Source organism: Schistocerca piceifrons, chromosome 2 (assembly GCF_021461385.2).
Source record: "Schistocerca piceifrons isolate TAMUIC-IGC-003096 chromosome 2, iqSchPice1.1, whole genome shotgun sequence".
Taxonomy (NCBI): Eukaryota; Metazoa; Arthropoda; class Insecta; order Orthoptera; family Acrididae; genus Schistocerca; species Schistocerca piceifrons.
The window spans coordinates 596,796,241-596,817,595 of NC_060139.1; the positions used below are offsets into that span (position 1 = coordinate 596,796,241).

The 21,355-nt window shown below is 38.0% G+C and overlaps 1 protein-coding gene across 1 annotated transcript in view; it reads left to right on the forward strand.

Annotated features, from left to right (window-relative positions):
* The first annotated feature begins 2,161 nt into the window (after positions 1 to 2,161).
* LOC124775643 (esterase FE4-like) overlaps positions 2,162 to 21,355 on the forward strand; it is a 38,428-nt gene continuing 19,234 nt past the window's right edge. The window contains exons 1-3 of the mRNA XM_047250472.1: positions 2,162 to 2,329; positions 2,708 to 2,842; positions 9,382 to 9,532. Coding sequence (XP_047106428.1) covers positions 2,162 to 2,329; positions 2,708 to 2,842; positions 9,382 to 9,532 — 454 coding nt within the window. The remainder of the gene's footprint in view (positions 2,330 to 2,707; positions 2,843 to 9,381; positions 9,533 to 21,355) is intronic.

Here is a 21,355-nt window from a genome sequence, read left to right on the forward strand (position 1 = left end):
CTGCCATTGACTACTAGTTTTGTGTCCAGGTATCTTGTAACTTACTTGCTTCTTTCTCTGATTGGTTTTCCAAATTCTGGAAACCTTTCACAGTAGTTACAGAAGTGTCCAAACCCAGGTGGCTTACTACCATATTTTACAGACTATAAGACACTTTTTTCTGTGAAAAATTGCCTCTAAAATTCAGGCGTGTCTTATACTCAAAATTAATATAAGAATGTCCTGTGTTTGATTTAATATTCCACCAGTCTTAAAAATGGCCATGTATTTTATGCCACAGGAAATCTATTGCTTTCTGGCAACATTAAATTCAACTGGCAGCAGCAGTGCACCGATGTGATGAATATGAGTTGCAGGGATTCACCAGCACACTTGCACTGCCTCCATCCCTCCTCACCATCATGAACCCAGAACACTGTCTAGCCTATGATGCAATCTATGTTGACACTGAACTGGAATTGAAAGTGATTTGTGTTATCAGTAATAGTATAATATTTTCGTTAATAGCTAGTTTTGTAATGGAAAAAAAGAAAGGTATTCGTATGATGAGGGTTACAAATTGAAAGTAATAGGATATACAGAAGAACATGGAAACAGGGCAGGTAAGTGGCATTTCAGCCCTCCACCAACTGAAGAAACCATTCCCAACTGCCAGGCTAGTAAAGAAGAACCGAAAAAAATGTGAAAGACTAAATGTGCAAATAGAGGACTGAATGCAAAATGGCCAAAACTAGAAGACGACATATTGAAGTGGAGTCAAGAACACAGTCAAAATGGTACTGGAATCAATACAGAAATGATTCGAATACATGCCCACAGGCTATTCCTACAGTGGAACTTAACAGACTTTAAGGATGGAGTTTGTTGATGGTGCAGGTTTATGAAGCATCATGGACTTTGAAGTGAACCAAAATCAAAATATCTCAGAAAATGTTTCAAGAGTACAAAGAAAAAATACTATCTTTCCATCACTTTATTGTTCAACACTAAAAGAAAACCAGTATGGAACTAAGCTATATAATGCATACAGATGAAACTCCTCTGAAATTTGATGTGCCGGGTAACAGAACTGTTGCCATGAAAGATGCTAAAACTATAACTAAGAAAACAAATCAACAAGCAAAAATGCACTTCACTGTTGTCCTTTCAATTGTGCTGATGGTACTAAACTTAATCCAATGACCATTGCCAAGCACAAAATAATGCCAAAATATTCTGAAAAAACACCTAGTATTGTTATTTCCGTACATGACTATGGGGCAATGGGCAAGTCTGATATGAAATTATGGATTAATAGAGTGTGGGAGAGAAGGAGAGGTGCCTTACTGAAAAACAATTCTCTTCTTGTGTTAGATCAGTTTAGTAGTCATTTGGAAAATCATATGAAAGAGAAATTGAGACAAGGAAATACAGAACTTGCTGTTATTCTGGGAGGGCTTATTTTGCATTTGCAACCTCTTGATGTCTGATAATTGAAAATTCGTGGTAAGGTCTTTTGGGACCAAACTGCTGAGGTCATTAGTCCCACCCTTAATCTAACTTAAACCAACTTACGCTAAGGATGACACAAACACCCATGCCCGAGGGAAGACTTGAACGTCCGATGGGGGCAGCTGCAAGGACCGTGACGAGATGCCTTAGACCACGCGGCTACCCCGTGCGGCAATGTCTCTATAAATAAACCATTTAAGATGTATGTATGAGAAAACTGGAACAAATGAATGATGGATGAAACACAACACGAATTCATGCCAAAGGGAGTTATAAAACGACCCACAACCAGACAAGTGTGTCAGTGGATAAAACAGTCATGGACTAGAGAGAGAGAAGTCATTATTTTTAAATCTTTCAAGAAGTGTGGCATAAGTAACACTCTTGAGGGTAGTGGAGACCATCTTATGCATGATGAGGACAATGATGATGACAAAGACTAAGAAGAAGAAACTTCAGATGATGATTTTCAGCTATTTTAAATATCAGTTCAGTTTTATAAACTAAGAATTTTTTTTAGTCTGGTTTTGCAATCTAATAATAAAAATGGTGAAAACGCTATATAAAAAAAACTGCTTAAAATTAAGGTTCATCTTATAGTCTTTAGCATCTTATAGTCTGTAAAATATGGTACAACTTTTGTGATTTAGTGGCCAGATGTACAAGCGTGATGTATGTATGGTTTCATTGCCAGAACCATACCCATAGGTGTATTTACTCTTCCAAGTCTGCCTCCATATTCTCTGGCTCTGCCCAGTCTCAAGTGTTCAATCACACTAATGAAACTGAATGGCCAAGACATTTAGCAAAGTTAATCATACTGGAAAGCCATGACACAGTAAATCATGAAAATTTCCTTAAAGAAAATACCTCTATGTCAACAGACTATATTATTGTCTTAAACAGACTGAACATTATACAATGAATAATAAATTTTAATGAAATCCTGCTTGTATAAGAAACTGGTTATTCTGTGCAACTATTGTATATTTATTATTAACAAAAACAGATCAGAAAAGGATAAAATAATATTAGCATTAGGAGTGACCTAAAAACTAGTAGTATAGAGCCACATTGGTCTGTTACAAAGTGACAGAAGTCTTTGCTGCTGTGCCTAATTAATTATTTATCTTTAAAAGCAATTAAAAATAAGTGTTTTTATAAAATTAGTGATGAGACTTTATTCTCATGTTTGTCATTTTATTGCAATTTCCAGCCTCCAGTGCCCCTGTCTCCTTGGAATGACACAAAGGATGCTTTATCATATCCTGAGAGGTGCATACAGAGGCTTGGTGATGGAACCATAGAAGGAGTTGAGGACTGTCTCTACCTAAATGTCTTTACCCCAGAGGTAATTACACAACTAACTTAATTTTCTTTATTTTTCAGTTATCCTAAAACTCAATAACAGAGTGTATATGATAGTGAGTATATTTCAAACGCTTACATGTAAAACCATAGGCATTGCCTGAAGGAGAAGTGTTGACAGTCATAAACAATATACAGATTAAAGGTAATAGTTCATATACTAACAATATTATGAAAATGATAGTTGATACTCATCATATAGCGGATATGCTGAGTTACAGAGAGGCATAACAAAAAAAACTGTCAGAAAGTGAGCTTTTGGCCAACAAGACCTTTGTCAAATACACACACACACACACGCAAATGCAACTCACACACACACACACATGACCACAGTCTCTGGCTGTTGAAGCCAGACTGTGAATAGCAGAGTAGCAGCACATGATGGGAGAGCCAGCCATGATGGGGGTAAGGATGATGATGAGGATTTATGGTGGAGGGCACTAAACAGCAAGGTCATCAGTGGGGGGGGGGGGGGGGGGGTAAGGAGGAGGGTGAGGTGGGGTAGGGAAGGAAAACTGGGTAGGGCTGCAGGACGCTAAAGTGTTGCTTGTTGGAGAGTACAGGGGTGAGGGGGAAAGATGGTAGGGTAGATAGGTGCAGTCAAGGGAGGAGAGGTGCGGGAGGGGGGGGGTGGAGGGTGATGGAGGGCAGTGAGAAGGTGGAAGTAGGGGTAGTGATTTAATGTTAAATCAAATAGTATGTACCCTGTGGTATTCATGAGAACATTAATTATTTACCTTATAACTGGGTATTACCAAATAATGCTGATAAATTAAGGCTTACTGTTATGCATAGATATGGGTGTAGAGGCAGTTATAAGCTAGTAGGATACAACACTGCTATATTTATACCACGTAATATTTTGAATATAATAGAGGGAAACATTCAACGTGGGACAAATATATCTAAAAACAAAGATGATGTAACTTACCAAACGAAAGCGTTGGTATGTTGATACACACACAAACAAACACAAACACACACACACAAAATTCAAGCTTTCGCAACCCACAATCGCTTCATCAGGAAAGAGGGAAGAAGAGGGGAAGATGAAAGGATGTAGGTTTTAAGAGAGAGGGTAAGGAGTCATTCCAATCCTGGGAGCGGAAAGACTTACCTTAGGGGGAAAAAAGGACAGGTATACACTCGCCCAAACACACATATCCATCCGCATATATCCAGACACAAGTAGACATTTGTGAAGGCTTTTTCGCACAGTTACTCCCCATTTGACACTATCATCTGCAATGCTTTTCCAGCAACTTGGATTGATTCTGGTCTTGGTCAGGTCTCTCTTGCAGACATCCTTGAAATGAAGATGCGATCATCCCACTGGCCTCACACCCTTGGTTGTGCTTGCATGATGAAAGACTTCTGTGTTGGGTACTCTATCTCTCCAAGAGATCTGAAGGATCTTCCGGAGACAGCGGAGATGGAAGCTGTTGAGTCAAGATTTGTGCTTACAAAGAGTTGTCCACGTCTCACAACAATAGAGCAGGGTGCTTATAACACAAGCATTGCAGACTTTTAATTTAGTTTTGTGGTAAGCAGTCCGTTGTTCCATACTCTGTTTTTCAATCTAGCCATGACAGATGATGCCTTTGTGATTCTGTTAGTAATTTCAGTGTCCATGGACAAGTTGCTACATATTGTGGATCCCAAGTAGGTAAAGTCATCAACTACCTGGAGAGGATTGCCATCAATGCTGATGGATGGAAGGTTTGTTGTGCTCTGCGCCATGATCTTAGTCTTTTGAAGGCTGATGAGTAGACCAAATTTTTCACAGGCATGTGATAATTTGTTAATTATATACTGCAGCTCATCTTATGTGTTCGCTACTAGATCTGCATTGTCCGCATATAACAGCTCATGGATAACAATTGTATTTACTTTGGTCTTGGCCTTGAGGCGAGCAATGTTGGAAAGATTTCCATCAGACCTCGTATGCAGATACATTCCCTCCTCACAGTCTTCAAAGGCAAATCTGAGCAGAAGGGGAAAGAAAATCCCAAATAGTGTAGGAGCTAACACACACCCCTGTTTCACACCACTATTAACGGGGAATGCTTCTGATGTTTTACCGCTGAAGCAGATTGTTGCTTGTGGTTTCTCATGGAAAGAGACAATTATTTGTAGTAGTTTAGGTGGGCATCCAATCTTCTGCAACAGTTTGAAAAGCCCATTTGTGCTCACTAAATCAAACGCAATATAAAGTGGCCTCTGCTGCTCATGACATTTCTCTTGTAGCTGGCTTAAGGAGAAGATCATATCTACGGTTGATCGGCCAGGCCTGAAGCCACACTGAGATTCTGGGTAGATTCTGGAAGCTAAGATTTGTAATCGCATTAGGATGACTCTTGCATAAGCTTTCCCGGCTACACTTAGTAATGAAATGCCTTGGTAATTGTTACAGTCACTTCTGTTCCCTTTCTGTTTATATAGAGTAACTATCCTCAAATGCTGCATACTCTTCATGGCATAACCTTCTTCACAGCTGGTTGTGATAAGTGAATATAAATGCTTGAGAACAACAGACTTGTTATACTTAATACCCTCTGCAGGGATCCCATCTTCACCTGGGGCCTTTCCGTTAGCAAGAGAAACTATTTCTCTACTGAGTTTTTCCGTAGTAGGCATTGCATTTAGCTCTTCCATAACTGGCATTTGTTTGATGGAGTCACACGCATCCTTGCTAACTTCATTCTCTGCTGCGTACAACTCGAGGTAGTGTTCAACCCAGCTTTCCATTTGTTTGCCTTCATCAGTAATGACTTCACCAATCTTGGACTTCAGAGGAGCTGTTTCTCTGACAGTTGGTCCAATTGCTTTCTTAATACCATCGTAAATAGCCTTAGCATCCCCAGAATCGGCCACTTTCTGTATACCTGCACATAAATTCAGCCAGTAATTATTTGTGCATCTCCTGGATGTTTTCTGTGCACTGTTCTTTGCTTTTTTTTTAGGTCATCTCAAGTTCTTTCATTTGGGTTTCTTTTGTAAGCAAGCAGGGCTTTCCATTTAGCCTCAGTGACTGGTTCCATTTCTTCCAAATTTTGCTCGTACCAGTCATTTCTTTTTCCTTTTATTCCATAGGCCAATACTGGTGAGTTGTTGATTGCACCCAAGAGTTTTGCCCATTTCTTATCAACATTCCTTTCTGCTTGGACGTTTCCTGGGAAAGCAATTTCAGAATTACTGGCAAAATTCTGCTTTCTTTGTGTCTCATGAGCATGATCTGTGTTGATACGGGGATGACCTCTTGGTTTAGCATGGTGATACCTCTTAGGAGTGAGCCTCAATGTGCATGCCACCAGGGTGTGGTCAGTGTTGCAATCAGCAGTATGATAATTTCGTGTCAGTAGCACATTTTTGAGACCAGTACGCCTAGCTATGACTAAGTCAAGTTGATGTCAGTGATGAGAGTGCAGGTATCTTCAGGACACCTTGTGCTGATCCTTAAGGTGGAAATATGTGTTTGTAATGCAGAGTCCATAAAAGCAGCAAACTTCAAGCAGTCTTTGGCCATTTTCATTCATTTTTCCCACCCCATGATTTTCCAGGCAATTCGGCCATATGTCATTATCTGATCCAACTCTAGTATTAAAGTCCCCTAGAATATACAGTGTCTTGCTGCTAAGTACATTAGCTATTCTGTCACTGAGTTATTCATAAAACAGATCCTTCTCTTCCATGCTGGATGATAAGGTGGGAGCGTACACATTTAGGATGTTGGCAGTCCTGCTTGAGGAGCATATTTTTAAAGCAATAATTCACTCTGTTCCACTGGATGGTGGCACAATACAGTCCAGGAGGGTGTTTTTAACAGCAAATCCTATGCCATGATGTCTTGGCTTAACTTGAGACTTTCCCTGCTAAAAGAATGTGTAGGGGAGAGTGTGGCACATTGAACCATAAAAAATATTTCCCCGTGTTACTCATCTAATAATTTTATTACAGAGTAGACATTTACAGATGTTACAGTTTAATCCTTCAAGTATCAAATGGCCTTTTATGACTGCATTGTCATTAATTGCCTTTTAGCTGCACACCTTTGAAGAAAATTTGGTAAATGGTTCATTGTGCCCCACATGTGGGGTACAATGAACCACTTTAAACAGGTTCATTGAAAGAACCTATTTAGCATAGAAAGTAAGTGTAAATGTACTTTAAACATAATGTTTACATATATTCCACATGTGAATCATATAATTAAATCTGTAGGCACACAATCATGTACATTATTTTGGAATTAACGAACATCAATGGACTCAAAGCTGATTCCAGATTTTAATATGATTTTTGTCTTGATCTCACACCATCAGTAGCAGATCATAGGAGCATATAAAGTATGTTGCTAGCTGGAACAAAAGCTTCATCCTTTACCTGAGGAAAATAAAACTTCCCTCCCATTTTTTCACTTTTTCTCAAAAATGATACCTGATATTCTCCTGCGTGATCCTTCAGTTTCAAAATCTTCCCCACATAGTAAACCTGTGTTTTGTTTTCCAGTTCAAATTTGGTCAAAACAAAATCATCTGGTTCTGGTAATTTGTCCAAGTCTTCAAAGTTGTACTCAGATTCACCAGGCACATCCACAAGCCTTAAATACCTACACATATATTTTTACCCTTGCTAAGGAAATAAAGTACAGAGTGCTTGTATTGGACAGTTAAAAGAGTCCTGGGGCACAATGGACCACCCTGGGGTACAATGAACCATGGCTCATTGTGCCCCGGGACAGCTTGATTCAATATGCCCCAACAGTACATATTTCAAACAAAGCTCATGTGAGGTTATGTATGAACATTGTTAATATTTGAAAATCTATGTAATTAAAATACAGTATTGATATTGTTACAATGACTTACTTTCTCTAAAATTTGGTGACAAAGGATTGAACAAAATTCAGTCTATCTATGTCTCCAAAAATTACTTCACTGTCGCAAAACTAACATATGGCAGTCGGTAGAGCAGTACTGACAATGTATGCCCAGAGAAAAAAATAATTTACCACGTTATACTGAAATTATGCTACCTGATTCATTGTGCCCTGTGGTTCAGAGTGCCCCACTCTGCCCTAATTATCCTCCCTGATGGAGCCCGCGTCTCCTTCAATACCGCAGTGTCAACATTCAAACGATGGAGCTCTCAGTCAATTGCAGCAGTCTTATGGATGAAATAAACCTCTTGGGCATTGTCAATGTACCTTGGACACATGGTCCTAACATTCCAGGTGGCAATACAGAATAGTGATTTCTTTATTATTTCATTTTTGTTTTTAGTAGGTGTACTAATCAACCCACTTGTCAAAGATTACTTCTAAGCTCCACACACCCTGTGAAGCAGGCGGATAGTGGCAGGATAGCACCTTATTGGCTGGGGGCTGCCCAGCTTGAGGCGGGCAGTAGCTGTCCAATGAGATGCAATGATCTCTCCCACCATCAGAAGTGGCCCCTGGTGCTCAAGTCTTACGCCAATCAGACAGAGCTCATGACCAGTAACTGCCTCTTCCCGTGTTGTGCCGAAGTCCTTGGACATCACTGAAGTGTCCTCTCCAGGATGCTACAAGTCTGAACAATAAATATGAAGACACGTGAGTTGCCCAATCATCACAGTCTCCCTCTCAACGTAAATTATAATATCCAGAGGAAAGGCAAGCCAATATGTCTGGTATCACTTCGGTTGCAGGAGCTGCCAAAAGGGGACATATTACACCTTCCAATCGCCTTTGGAGCCCGACTCCAGATTTTCTTTCAGGGTTTTCTCCCTTAGCATTCATCCCTCCTGAGACCAACCACAAGCCAGTGGTGTGTAAAGGTAATTAGAGAAAGAAAAGGAATGGTAACTGAGGAGAGTGTAGGGAATAGGATATAGGATATAAGACGGGTCATTGTGTGGCACACTTTGTCTGGCTCCTCTGCTGAGACCTGCCCAGCTAGGTCGGAACTGCCAGTAGCTACGCTACCGCTGATATAGCTCTCAGCTTCCTTGGAGCACACAAACTCTCCCGCCCACACGGACAGTGCTATGATAAGGCGGTGGTGCCTAATGGGAGAGTATCATCATGTTTTAATCACATTAAAAATGATAAACTTCATGGATGTGAAACAAGTAACCACACACTAAAAATTAATTCTGCAGTTCATGTCAACAATTAATAATGATTAAACTGCTATATTGCTCTCACCTATAATTAGGTATACTATGTATGCTAAGTAGACACATATAATCAGCAAATATACATACTCAAAAGGTATGAAACAAAAAGAATAAAGTGTTTAAAAGACTGAATTGCTATACTTTCATGGTAATATCCACTACCACATGATTTTTAAAAAAAAAAAAAAAAAAAAAAAAAAAAAAAAAAAAAAAATCAGCTGAATTTATTTACAAAATATACAAAACAATGAAAAAAATTGTTATTACATTTATTAGCTTATGTTCTTATTTGACACTCAATCGTGATGACAGTGGATTGCTGATGTGTTTTCATAGTACTTATTCTCAAATTATTTGCAGCTACCATCAAATATTAGTGTCCCAAGACCCGTACTAGTGATGATACATGGTGGCTGCTTTATGACAGGTTATGCTGAAGAACGTCCACTAGATTTCTACATAGATCATGGGATTGTTGTAGTTACCATACAGTATCGTCTTGGAGCTCTGGGTAAGAAGATTATGCTAAACTATGATTAATAACACTAAGCATTTGTACCTAAGAAATCTTTATTTATTAAACACACTGTAATAACTTAAAATATCTTGAAGTATGACATACTGAATTTTCATTGAAAACAAACTTTAATGAAAAAATTTATCACCAACAGTTATATTTTAAATCTGTTTAAGAGCCAAGCAACAAACCATAATATCTACAAAAAATTTGGAGGAATTAGTACTTGCATATTGAATGGAAAACAACATATTATTGTTTGCTTATGGCCTATTCACACATCTAAGTTAATACTATTGATATGCAGTGTGTTGAGCAACAGGCATAATTACAGTGATATGATTAGAATTGCATAAGTAAGTTGTGACAAGAGACAAGGAATTTTTGCCAACCCAAAAAAGCCACAAAATGATGGTGTATGTCATGGGTGGGGGAGAGTGGGCACAGTTTTTTAACTGAGGCCAAGTTACATATTCTCACCAGGGTAACAGTTGTAGGATCATTCCATTCCTCATATACTGTACTTCCCTAAGAATTCATACAACTGATAAGTGTAGACAGATGTCTTTGTTATGGATAGTGATTGCCTCTATATCTACTTGCAATTGCATACTTTGAAATCCACTGAGAAGTGTTTGGTAGAAGGTTCTTATGACTGTATCACATTTTATGGTTTCTTCCTATTCCAATCACTTATGGAGCACAGGAAGAAGGACTGCTTAAATGCTCCTGTGCACACTGTAATTAGTCAATCCTGTTTTTTCAATCCTTATGATAGCAATATGCTTTGACATGAACTGTGTTTCTAGATTTTTCTCTTAAGACTGGTTCTTGAAACTTTGTAAAAGACTTTGATAAAATAAGTAGAGAGCCCATTAATGTTCTGTTACTAAATACATATGGAAATCAGATATACCTCCTAATCTCCTTCTCTCCCCTCTCTCTATCCCTCTCATCCATCCCCATCTCCCTTTGTCCACCTCCGCCTCCTCCTCCTCCTCCTCCTCCTCCTCCTCCTCCTCCTCCTCCTCCCCCCTAACTCTGTCCATCACCTCCCCCTCCTTCCCATACATCTTTTATCCCACACTCTCTCTATCCATCTCCTCCTCCCTCATCTCTCTGTCCGTATCTTTATCCCCCTTTTATATGTACTTTTACTCCTCCTTTCTCAGTCCAACTCCTCCTTTTATTACAAATGAAACCTCGATTGTGAACAGAAGTCAGAATCAATGGGTAAATTGGTTGGAACCATCAGTACACGGGATATGAGAAACCTTTCCAGTTGCTGGATCTGTGAGGATTGTAGTTTTAATGACAGTAATGCATATGGTTTTAATGTATAAATAGGTAGAATTATAAAGTTAGCAATAAACACAACTTTCCTGTTTCCTGTTAAAAATGACTGTGAAAAGGAAAACAAAACCACTCATTTTCACAGTGCAGCTTAGAATGTTGTTTGTTGCAGCTAGTTTAACAGAAACTGCTTACTGTATAACATGTCTATATCTCCAATGCTTTAGGCTGTGCATTGTGTGTCAGTCAGTCAGTCAGTCAGTTGGTTCATTCAAATGAATTTACCTCAAAAGTTGGGTTAAAACCTTTTTCCTTGATAATATTCACCCCAAATTATGTCATTTGGAAGGAATTATTGTACTTTTGTATATTCTGCAAGAAATGATTTGATGTAGGTTCTTGCCCAGAAAGTGGCTCTGGTGGGTGGAGGTATCAGTTGTGTAATTTGATCTTCCTGCTCACAAAACATAATCCTGGTGGTTTCTGTTGAAACCTCAAAGTATTGAGGTGATGACAAACATTGTTCATTGTTCTGAAGTCAACAAATATATCAGTGGTTTAATTGACTGTTAGATTTTATCTGAAAGCCAAATGTTAAGTTCAAATTACCATGTTTGTTTTGCTGATGTTCCAAATTATTTTGTGCAAAGCTCCAACTGAGCAAGATGAACTTGACAGTATCTGTTGTTCCACAGTCATAATTGATTGAACTTGAGAATTTCTTATTCTATTTGCCTCCAAAGACTGTCTATGCTCTTTATCAGTGTCACTGACTCAGTGTTGATGTGGTTGGCCTGCACTGTGTGTCCATTGATGAATATTTCCACACTTTACTGGTGGCATTCTTTCCAAGAAAATAAACCATGAACTGAAATAAAATGAAGGTTTGCAACATGCCAAATTACCACAAAGTGACATCACTTCAATCCTTGCAACACACTGAAGATATGATCACCACCAATAGCACACTGAAAATAGTTTTCAATTGTAATCTTTTTTGCAAAACAGCAATATTCAATCTGGAATTTGTTGTTATAAAAACATGTGATATTATTGTCAAACTGAATGTCAAAATTAAGAAGAACTGTCAAACCAACCATCACATTTCTTTCAATGGCATTTTCATACAAAATTAACATCCAGATTTTCAACTTTTCCAGTGGATTTCCCAAAATTTTCTTTCTTACAAACTTTGTAGTGACAATTATGAACAGAACAAAAAAAAAAGTGAGCCAAATCAGTTGACCTGTTTCCAAGTGATTTTCTTTCACATGTGCAGCAACTGAATTTTATTTATATAGATTTGTCTACATCTTCAAGCATCTGCTGATTCAAGATTTTTCAGTATTTTTGTGACATTTTGTAGTTAATCAAAAAACTCTTTTACTGTGCTGTTTGTACTTGAGTATGTTCAACACGTTAGTCCTATCTGCTGTGGGCCTCATGCAGTTGGGCAAGATGGGACACACATGCACAAGTGATTTGTAAGCAGTCCCTTTTGTAGAATGATCATTGTCCAGCACATGAAGCAATGTTTCCCACCTGTCTTATCTATGGATGAGCCTATGTGATTAATCCATTTCATATTCATAGAAATTGTTAAACCTGGGTATTTGTATGACTTGACCAATTCCAATTGTGACTAAATGATATTGTACTTGTATGATACCAGTACTACTTTCCTGCACTTAGTTAAGGGCACAGTTTTATATTACTGTATGTTTCAAGCAATAAGAAAATTTTTGCACAGTTTTGTTGTTTTATCATATATCTGCCTCAATATTTTAATAGTGTTTCTTTTATGTTACTTCATCATCGATTACTGTACAATCTGAAAAACGTCTGAGATTGGTATTAACACTGTCTTCTAGTATGGTAAAGGACCAAATATATTTATTTGGGTCATACCTGAAGTTATTTTTACTTCTTCCATGGCACTTTATCAAAGAATCTGTAGGAAGATGGCGCCGAATGAAACTTTGTTCTGTAACGATGTCTCAGTTTCCTTAAAAAGTGATAGTGACGTGTGTAAAATCTGCGTAAAAAAGGTAAAGAGAGATATCCTATGCATCCAGTGCAGGTCGTGGTATCACGACAAATGTGTTAAAGTGAATCTAAAATATATAAAAGACGAACATGACTGGACATGCCGTCAGTGCGTTGTGAGTGTCACGAAAAACGAGGTAATGGACACGATAAAATCAAAAGAAAAAATAATAAGTGTGCTTACAGAGGATTTAATGACTATAAATACGAAATATGAAGAACTTCGGAAGAAATATCAAGAACTGGAAACGAAATACAAAGAGATAGAGCAAGATCATCGTCTAGCACAAGACAGTGTTGTTAACCGTCGTTCTGCGCAAAAAACGTGGCGTTTGCCGAAAAAAGCAAACAAACAGACAGTGAGTACAGTTCCGGCGATACCGCTAGCAAATAAATTCACAACACTAGACGAAGACTGTGATAAGACAAAGAACAATGACGAACAAAAATCAGTGACGAAACTTCCAATCGAGTGCGCAGCCAAGAAAACATCTAATACGAAAAATAAACCAGTGAACATCAAACGACGAGTTGTTGTACTTGGTGATAGCCACGCCAAGAAAATTGCCGAAAAAATAAATGAGTACAGTACGTTATTCACGGCAACAGGTATGACGAAACCCGGTGCACCTTTGACTGAGATTATTAAGAGCAGCAACTCACTTAATGAGCTATCTAAGAATGATGCCGTCATAATCATGGGTGGAAGTAATGATGTATACAGAAATGAGAGTAAACATGCGACCCAGTGTTTAAAAACTACATTACTTGATCTGAAAGTTCCGAACATCATAGTAACTAGTTTGCCTCACAGATACGACCTGCAAGACAATTCCATCGTAAATCTGGAGCTTGCAAAAGTAAACAGACAATTCTACAAAATATGCAAGTCCCAACAAAATGTAACATTTCTTGATCTTCCAGATGCAAGAGATTTGTTTACAAAACATGGACTACATTATAATAACGCTGGCAAGTCATACGTTGGCAAAATGCTAGCGAAATTAATACAAAAAGACGACGACGTTGCAAGAAAACCAATTGCTGTGCAACCAGTTTCGACCAAGCAAATGGATAAACGAGAAAACAATTTCAAAATCGCAGCCACAGCGCCAGCTCAAACAGGAACATCACGTCCAGAAGATGAGACGGTGCCAGAACCAGCCTCAGAACATACAGCAAAGACTGAAATTATCGTCAAGAAAACTGTACCTACTCATCATCCAGATGCTCACACACAGGGAAACTGATGAAGGGGGCCAGTTCTATCCGAATTTGGCCCAATACAACGAATCCAGAACAAGCAGTCAACACTCAGGTGGACGTTCCGTTACTTTATAGTCAAATTAGTTTTAAATACCCTCTACCTAATAATATATGCAGTAGTAATTTCGTTATGCACTTGAACATAAGAGGTCTGTCTGAAGGAATGATCAGGAAGCTTTACGATATAGAAATTTTGCTAGAAAGTGTGAAACAATCTGTGAAAGTAATATGCCTTAATGAACATTGGCTAAAATCTGAAAATATCAGTCTCCTAAATAAACTTACAGGTTATAAACTGGCTACCAGCTTTTGTAGGACCAATGGGTATGGAGGCTCTTGCATATTAGTTCATTCCACGGTAGACTATGATATCAGACAGAATTTTAGCCATCTGAATGAAGAAGGCACATTTGAAAGTTGTTGTATAGAACTTAAAGAGTATAACACACTAATCATCAGCATATATCGCACCCCTGGGTACCATATAAGCTCTGTATTTTTAGATAAGTTTGATACATTGCTACATAAATTAAAATGTGAGAAACTGTACAAGAAAGTGGTTATATGTGCTGACTTCAACATAGATGTAAGCACTGATGACAAATTTTCTTCACATTTAAAGAACCTGGTAGCCACAAATGGTCTAAATCTCAATTTCGATCAGTATACAAGAATTACAGCAAGCTCTGCAACATGTATTGACAATATTGTAAGTAGTTATAATTATTATATAAAAGAAAAGTTTCTTCTAGATTTAGGAGTATCAGACCATAAAGCACTATTTGTATCACTTCCGAAGCAAAATTCAGTCTGCACAACAAAAAGATGTAGGAATTTCAGTCAAGAAAATGTGGAAGTATTTTGCAAAAAACTAAGCCAAACCAAGTGGACAGTCAGCAAACACACTTCCACAAGTGACAATTACAATAACTTTTTAACTGAATTCTTGGGTATATTCAATGAATGCTTCCCTTTTGTAACAGTGAGGACCAGGACCCAAAAAAGTAGATCCTGGGTAACAAAAGGAATTAGAGTGTCTAGTAATACTAAGAGGAAACTGCATATGGAGGCAAAAGTAAATCAAAGCCCTCAATTTGTTAAGTATGTAAGCACATACAAAAAAACATTTGACAAAATAGTTAAACTAGCAAAACGTACTGCAAATAACGACTTCATTTCAAATGCAAAAAACAAATCAAAAGCTGTTTGGTCTGTTATAAGAAGTGAAGTTGGCAGTGAGGCAGAGAGAAAATGCCCTTCTAAAATAGTGATAAATGGTAGAGCTGTTACAGAACCCAGTGCCATTTGTGAATCATTCAATGACTTTTTCATAAACTGTAACAAATTTGGCGACTGTTCACCACCAAATACAAAGCCCAATATGACAGATAGCAATTGCACATGTTTTAAGTTTTCTCATGTTTCCATCTCAGATGTCATCAAAATCATAATGTCCCTAAAAAATTCAAAATCTGCGGGATGGGATGAGGTCCCCACTGAAATAATGAAAATAGTCCGTCACAGTATTGCATATCCACTCTCTTTCATAATCAACCAATCATTTGATGAGGGATGTTTCCCAGATCGATTAAAATATGCAGAAGTTCGGCCCATACACAAAAAAGGCAAACAAGATGAATTGGGCAACTATAGGCCAATCTCACTGTTACCAATTTTCTCAAAAATATTTGAAAGAGCTGCATGTGATCAGATTGAAAATCACAATTCATCTAACAGCATTATCTTAGGCAATCAATATGGTTTCAGAAAAGGCCGCAGCACAATCCATGCAATAAATGAATTAGTCACAAAAGTCAGCAGATGTCTTGATGATAGAATGTGTGTGTCAGGCATCTTTTGTGACCTGTCCAAAGCCTTCGACACAGTAAATCATGACCTGCTTCTCCAAAAATTGGCACGCTACGGTTTTCAAGGCAAATCTCTTAGCTGGATGTCATCATACTTGGCAAACAGAAAACAAAGAGTACTTATTAACATCAATGGCAAGAAATTTCTCTCTGGCTGGAAAAACACTCAATTAGGTATTCCACAAGGCTCAATATTAGGGCCACTGCTTTTTCTATATTATATTAATGATATGCCATGTCAGGTCCAGTCTGATACTATCCTCTATGCAGATGACTCAACAGCTGTAGTCTGTTGTAAAAATGAGGTAGACCTAATTCGTCATATTGAACAAACACTTGGGGAAGTGGAGGCATGGGTCAAAAACAATAACTTAACATTAAACTTTACAAAAACAGAAATTGTTCATTTTACCACAAAACAATCTGCACAGTCTATAAGTGAAATAAGGTATATGGACAAAAAATTAGAGACTGCAGACTGTGTCAAATTCCTTGGCGTGTTAGTCAATAAAAACCTGTTATGGAGTCGCCATGTGGACAACATACTGGGTCGACTGAATAGCCTTGTATATATTATGAATATCTTGTATAGTATTACTGATTTAGCTGTAAGAAAAACTGTATATAATGCATATTTTGTTTCAGTCATTAGGTATAGTATAATTTTCTGGGGGTCTGAAAAAACAAATTTACTTAGAGCTTTTAGACTACAAAAAAGAATCATCCGGGCAATGGTGGGAGCAAAACCAAAGCAACACTGCAAACCTTTATTTGTAAAACTGGATCTAATGAGCATTCCAAGCATATACATCTATGAAACTCTCACTTTCACGAAAAGAAACCCACAACTTTTTGAGGGCAACTTCTTCTTGCATCAATATGATACAAGACATAGAACGAGCTACATGTTACCTACCCACCGTTTAAAATCATATGAAAAAACCCCATACTATATGGGCATGAAATTTGTAAATAAAATATGGAAAGATATGGATGACCCAAATGTAAAAGGCACCAAAAGAGACCTGGAAAAATATCTGAAAGATAAATGTTACTATAGTGTAGAAGATTTCATGAATGGTAACAATGCATTATAATTGTAATTCAAATACCTCTTTGAAGATGTTACACCATGTATATTATTAGTTTGTTGTATTTTTAGTATTGTTATATATAGTGTAAAAACTGACAAGTCACCTATGTCACAATCTTTGATTGTATAAGGCATGTTATGTGATAATAAAAATTGAATTGAATTGAATTGAATAATATGCTGCAACCTCCCTGCCAAGATAAATTCAATCCAGTTATGTATTGTCCTTTAATTTTCCTTTGCAAACATTCCTATGTGACAATTAAACATGCTCTTTTAAATTCTTAATCGGTCCATATCCCACATGGGAGAACATTTAAGTTCCATGGGAGGCCCCTCTCCATAAATTACTTGGCACCCTCAGATCAGATATTTTCGCTAATGCCAAGTACAAAGTAGTGTATATGTATTTTTCTCCTGCCTTATGTGAACTGAAACTGAATAGAATATGGCCTTTCAGAGAAGAATGAGGATTACTCATTATGTCTTAATACACAGTTGTCTTTGTCAAGTGTCAGTACATATCAAATAATGCTGGTTAACTGTTACACAAGCAAAGATTCTGTCTTCAAACTATACAGAGTAACTATAAAGTGCATGAAACATTAAAAAAATTATTACATATACATTTACATGACTACTCTATGATTCACACTTGATACCAGTACTAAGTGCTTAGCAAAGGGTTCATCAAACCATCTTCAGATAATTTCTCTACCATTCTGCTCTTTAACAGCACACAGGAAAAACAAGCACTTAAATCTTAAAGCTCGGATTTCTCTAACTTCACTACATTTATCATTTCACTATACATAGATGGGTGTCAAAAAAATATTTTCACATTCAGAGGAGATAGTTGGTGGTTGAAATTTCATGAAAAGATCTCACCCACAAAGAAAAACATTTTTGTTTTAATGATTTCCACCTCAAATTGTGCGTAATATCCATGACTCTATCTCTTCTATTTCACAACAATAAGAAATGAGTTTCCCTTCTTTGAACTTAGATGGTAAACATAAAACAAATATTGCAGTATGTGAGAGACAAACAACAAAGTGCTTTCTTGGATGAGGTGCCAGAAAGTTCTTTTGGGAAACTGACAACAGTGGCACCATGGACCAAAGTTGTTGAAAATTATAGCTATCCTGGCAGAGAAAGCATTTTGCGTGCTTCTATTTGTCCATTTGTAATTGGTAGTGACTGGGGAAAGAGTTTCCCATGGCAAGTATCACAAGACACCACTAGTTTACAACAACATAGTAAAGTGGTACAATAAATTTGAGGAGGATGGTTCTTCATGTGATCCAAAGTTTTTGAGCTGACCAGGCATGTCCAAGCAGACAGCAGACCATATGAGAAACATGCTGCAAAATCTCATAGAGTCTATCTACTGAGCTCATGCAGAAATCAACATAACTCAGTCAACAGTGTGGAAAATTCTTCATGAGCAATTAAGAGTGAAGCCATACAAAATGCAGCTTCTCCAAACCATATGCCATGCACAATGAATTGTTCTGTCTGTAGTTGTGCACTGATGTGAAGAACTATCTTGAAAGTGTAAACTTCACAAGCAAATTATCTTGAGTAACAAAGCCAGTTATTATCTTTTAGAAAAGGCCACCAACACAATACATGCATATGGGGGAAAGAGAATCCACATTCAACTTCAAACATGCCCATGATTCCAACAATGTTGATGTGTTCTGTGCTTTGTCCAACAAGATTGTCTCTGAATCCTTCTTCCTCAGTGAGAGAAATTTCTATGACGTCACCTATTTTGACGTTCTCCAATTGTGACTCATGCCACAACTTGAAACCGATAGCAGTAATTTCATCTCTCAACAAAGTGATATTCCTCCACATTTCCACAGTTGTGTATGAGATTACCTGTATGAGACGCCACCATGTCACTGGATATGTCATGTTGTGGCTGTTCATTTTGTGCTGTTTGTGTGTCCACTAGTCACAGACTTGACACTTTGCAATTTTTTCTTGTGGGATAACATCAAGAATAGTGTTTACGTCCCGCTTCTACCACTGAACCTCCAAGATCAACAATACCACATAACAGCAGCTATTCTTATTTTCATTCCTCATATACTAGGCCTGGTTAGAAGTGTGCATGTGATGAAGGGTGGACACAGAACATTTACAAACATTATAAAAACTTTGAGAATTAGTCTTTCTCTTATGGTATTATTTATTACATTGTTCTTGGTCATTTATGTGTACCAGCTTTTTGAAATGTTTCATGGACTTCATAATGAAGAGCCAAATAAAGTCGTACACCTATTTAATATTGTGTAGGCCCCCCACGAACACACAGAAGTGACACAACATGATGTGGCATAGACTCAGATAATGTCTGAAGTAGTGCTAGAGAGAACTGACACCATGAATCCTACAGGGCTGTCCATAAATCTGTAAGAGTACAATGGGGTGGAGATCTTTTCTGAACAGCACACTGCAAGATATGCAGAGTAATGTTCATGTCTGAGGAGTCTGGTGGCCAGTCAAAGTGCTTAAGGTCAGAAGAGTGTTCCTAGAGCCACTCTGTAGCAATTTTGGATGTGTGTGATGTCACATTGTCCTGCTGGAATTGAACAAGTCTATCAGAATGCACAATGGACATAAATGGATGCAGGTGATCAGACAGGATGCTTACATATGTTTCACTGTCAGAGTCATATCAAGACATATCAGGGGTCTCATGTCACTCCAACTGCACACACCCCACACCAATACAGAGCCCAGCACACTGGACTCGCATTCAGGAGGACGACAGTTCAATCCCGCGTCTGGCCATCCTGATTTAGGTTTTCCATGATTTCCCTAAATCGCTATAAGCAAATGCTAGGATGGTTCCTTTGAAAGGACACGGCGGACTTCCTTCCCCATCCTTCCCTAATCCGATGAGACCGATGACCTCGCTGTTTGGTCTCTTCCCCCAAACAACCCAACCCAATACAGAGCCTCCGCTAGCTTGAACAGTACCCTGCAGACATGCAGGTTCCATGGATTCATGAGGTTGTCTCCATACCTGTACACGTCCATCCACTTACTAAAATTTGAAATGAGACTCATCCAACAAGGCAACATGTTTCCAGTCATCAACAGCCCAATGTCAGTGTTGATGGACCGTAGCAAAGTGTAAAGCTTTGTGTTATGCAGTCATCAATGGTACACAAGTGGTTCTTCAGCTCTGAAAGCCCATATCAATGATGTTTCATTGAATGGTTTGCATACTGGCACTTGTTGATGGCACAGCACTTAAATATGCAGCAATTTGCCAAAGGGTTGCACTTTTGTCACATTTTATGATTCTCTTCAGTCTTTGTTGGTCCCATTTTAGCAGGATCTTTTTCCAGCCACAGTGATGATGGAGATTTGATGCTTTAGTGGATTCCTGATATTCATGGTATACTCATGGAATGGTCATATGGGAAAATCCCCACTTCTTTGCTACCTCAGAGGTGCTGACTATAACACCACATGCAAACTCACTTAAATCTTGATACCTGCCATTGTAGCAGCAGTAACTGACCCAGCAACTGTGACAGACACTTGTTGTCTAATACAGGCACTGCTGGCTGCAGCACTGTATTCTGCCTGTTTACAAATCTCTATTTAAATGTGCATACCAATATCATTTTTTATTTTTGGTGCTTCAGTGTAATTACTCTGTGCTTGCAAATACAAAGTATAGAGTGACAACTACAGTGCCTGCTTGTACTTTATAAATGTGCTGCACATTATTGTTTTGAGAATGCACAGAAATGTAATACAGGATCAGTGTTTGCTACAATTCTGTGTAGTATCTTGTACACAGTTGATCCTATCCCATTGTCTACAGATTACAGAATAAAATACATACTGCAGAAGCCAGTAAAGGAGCTCAGAGGGCTATGCATGGAGAGAACATACTTCTTCCATCAGTAATTCAAATATCTGCATTCCATAATAGCACATTAGTACCAAAACACATCTCCAGCAGTCCTCACCTCAGCTGTAATAATGTCACACATCTTGACTGTTACCAATAATTAATTATTGAAATTATAAGTGATTATGCTTCAAAATAAACCAGTTTTTGAGAAGAAATGTTCCTCCATAAATTATCTAGCTACTGTACTTTTATGAATCAGTCTTTTAGTAGCTACTACCATTATGAACAATTTAGGTAATTATAGCATGTTTCCTTACAGGACATTATTAATTTCTTTAACACAGAGCTGCAATTAATCCACTGTT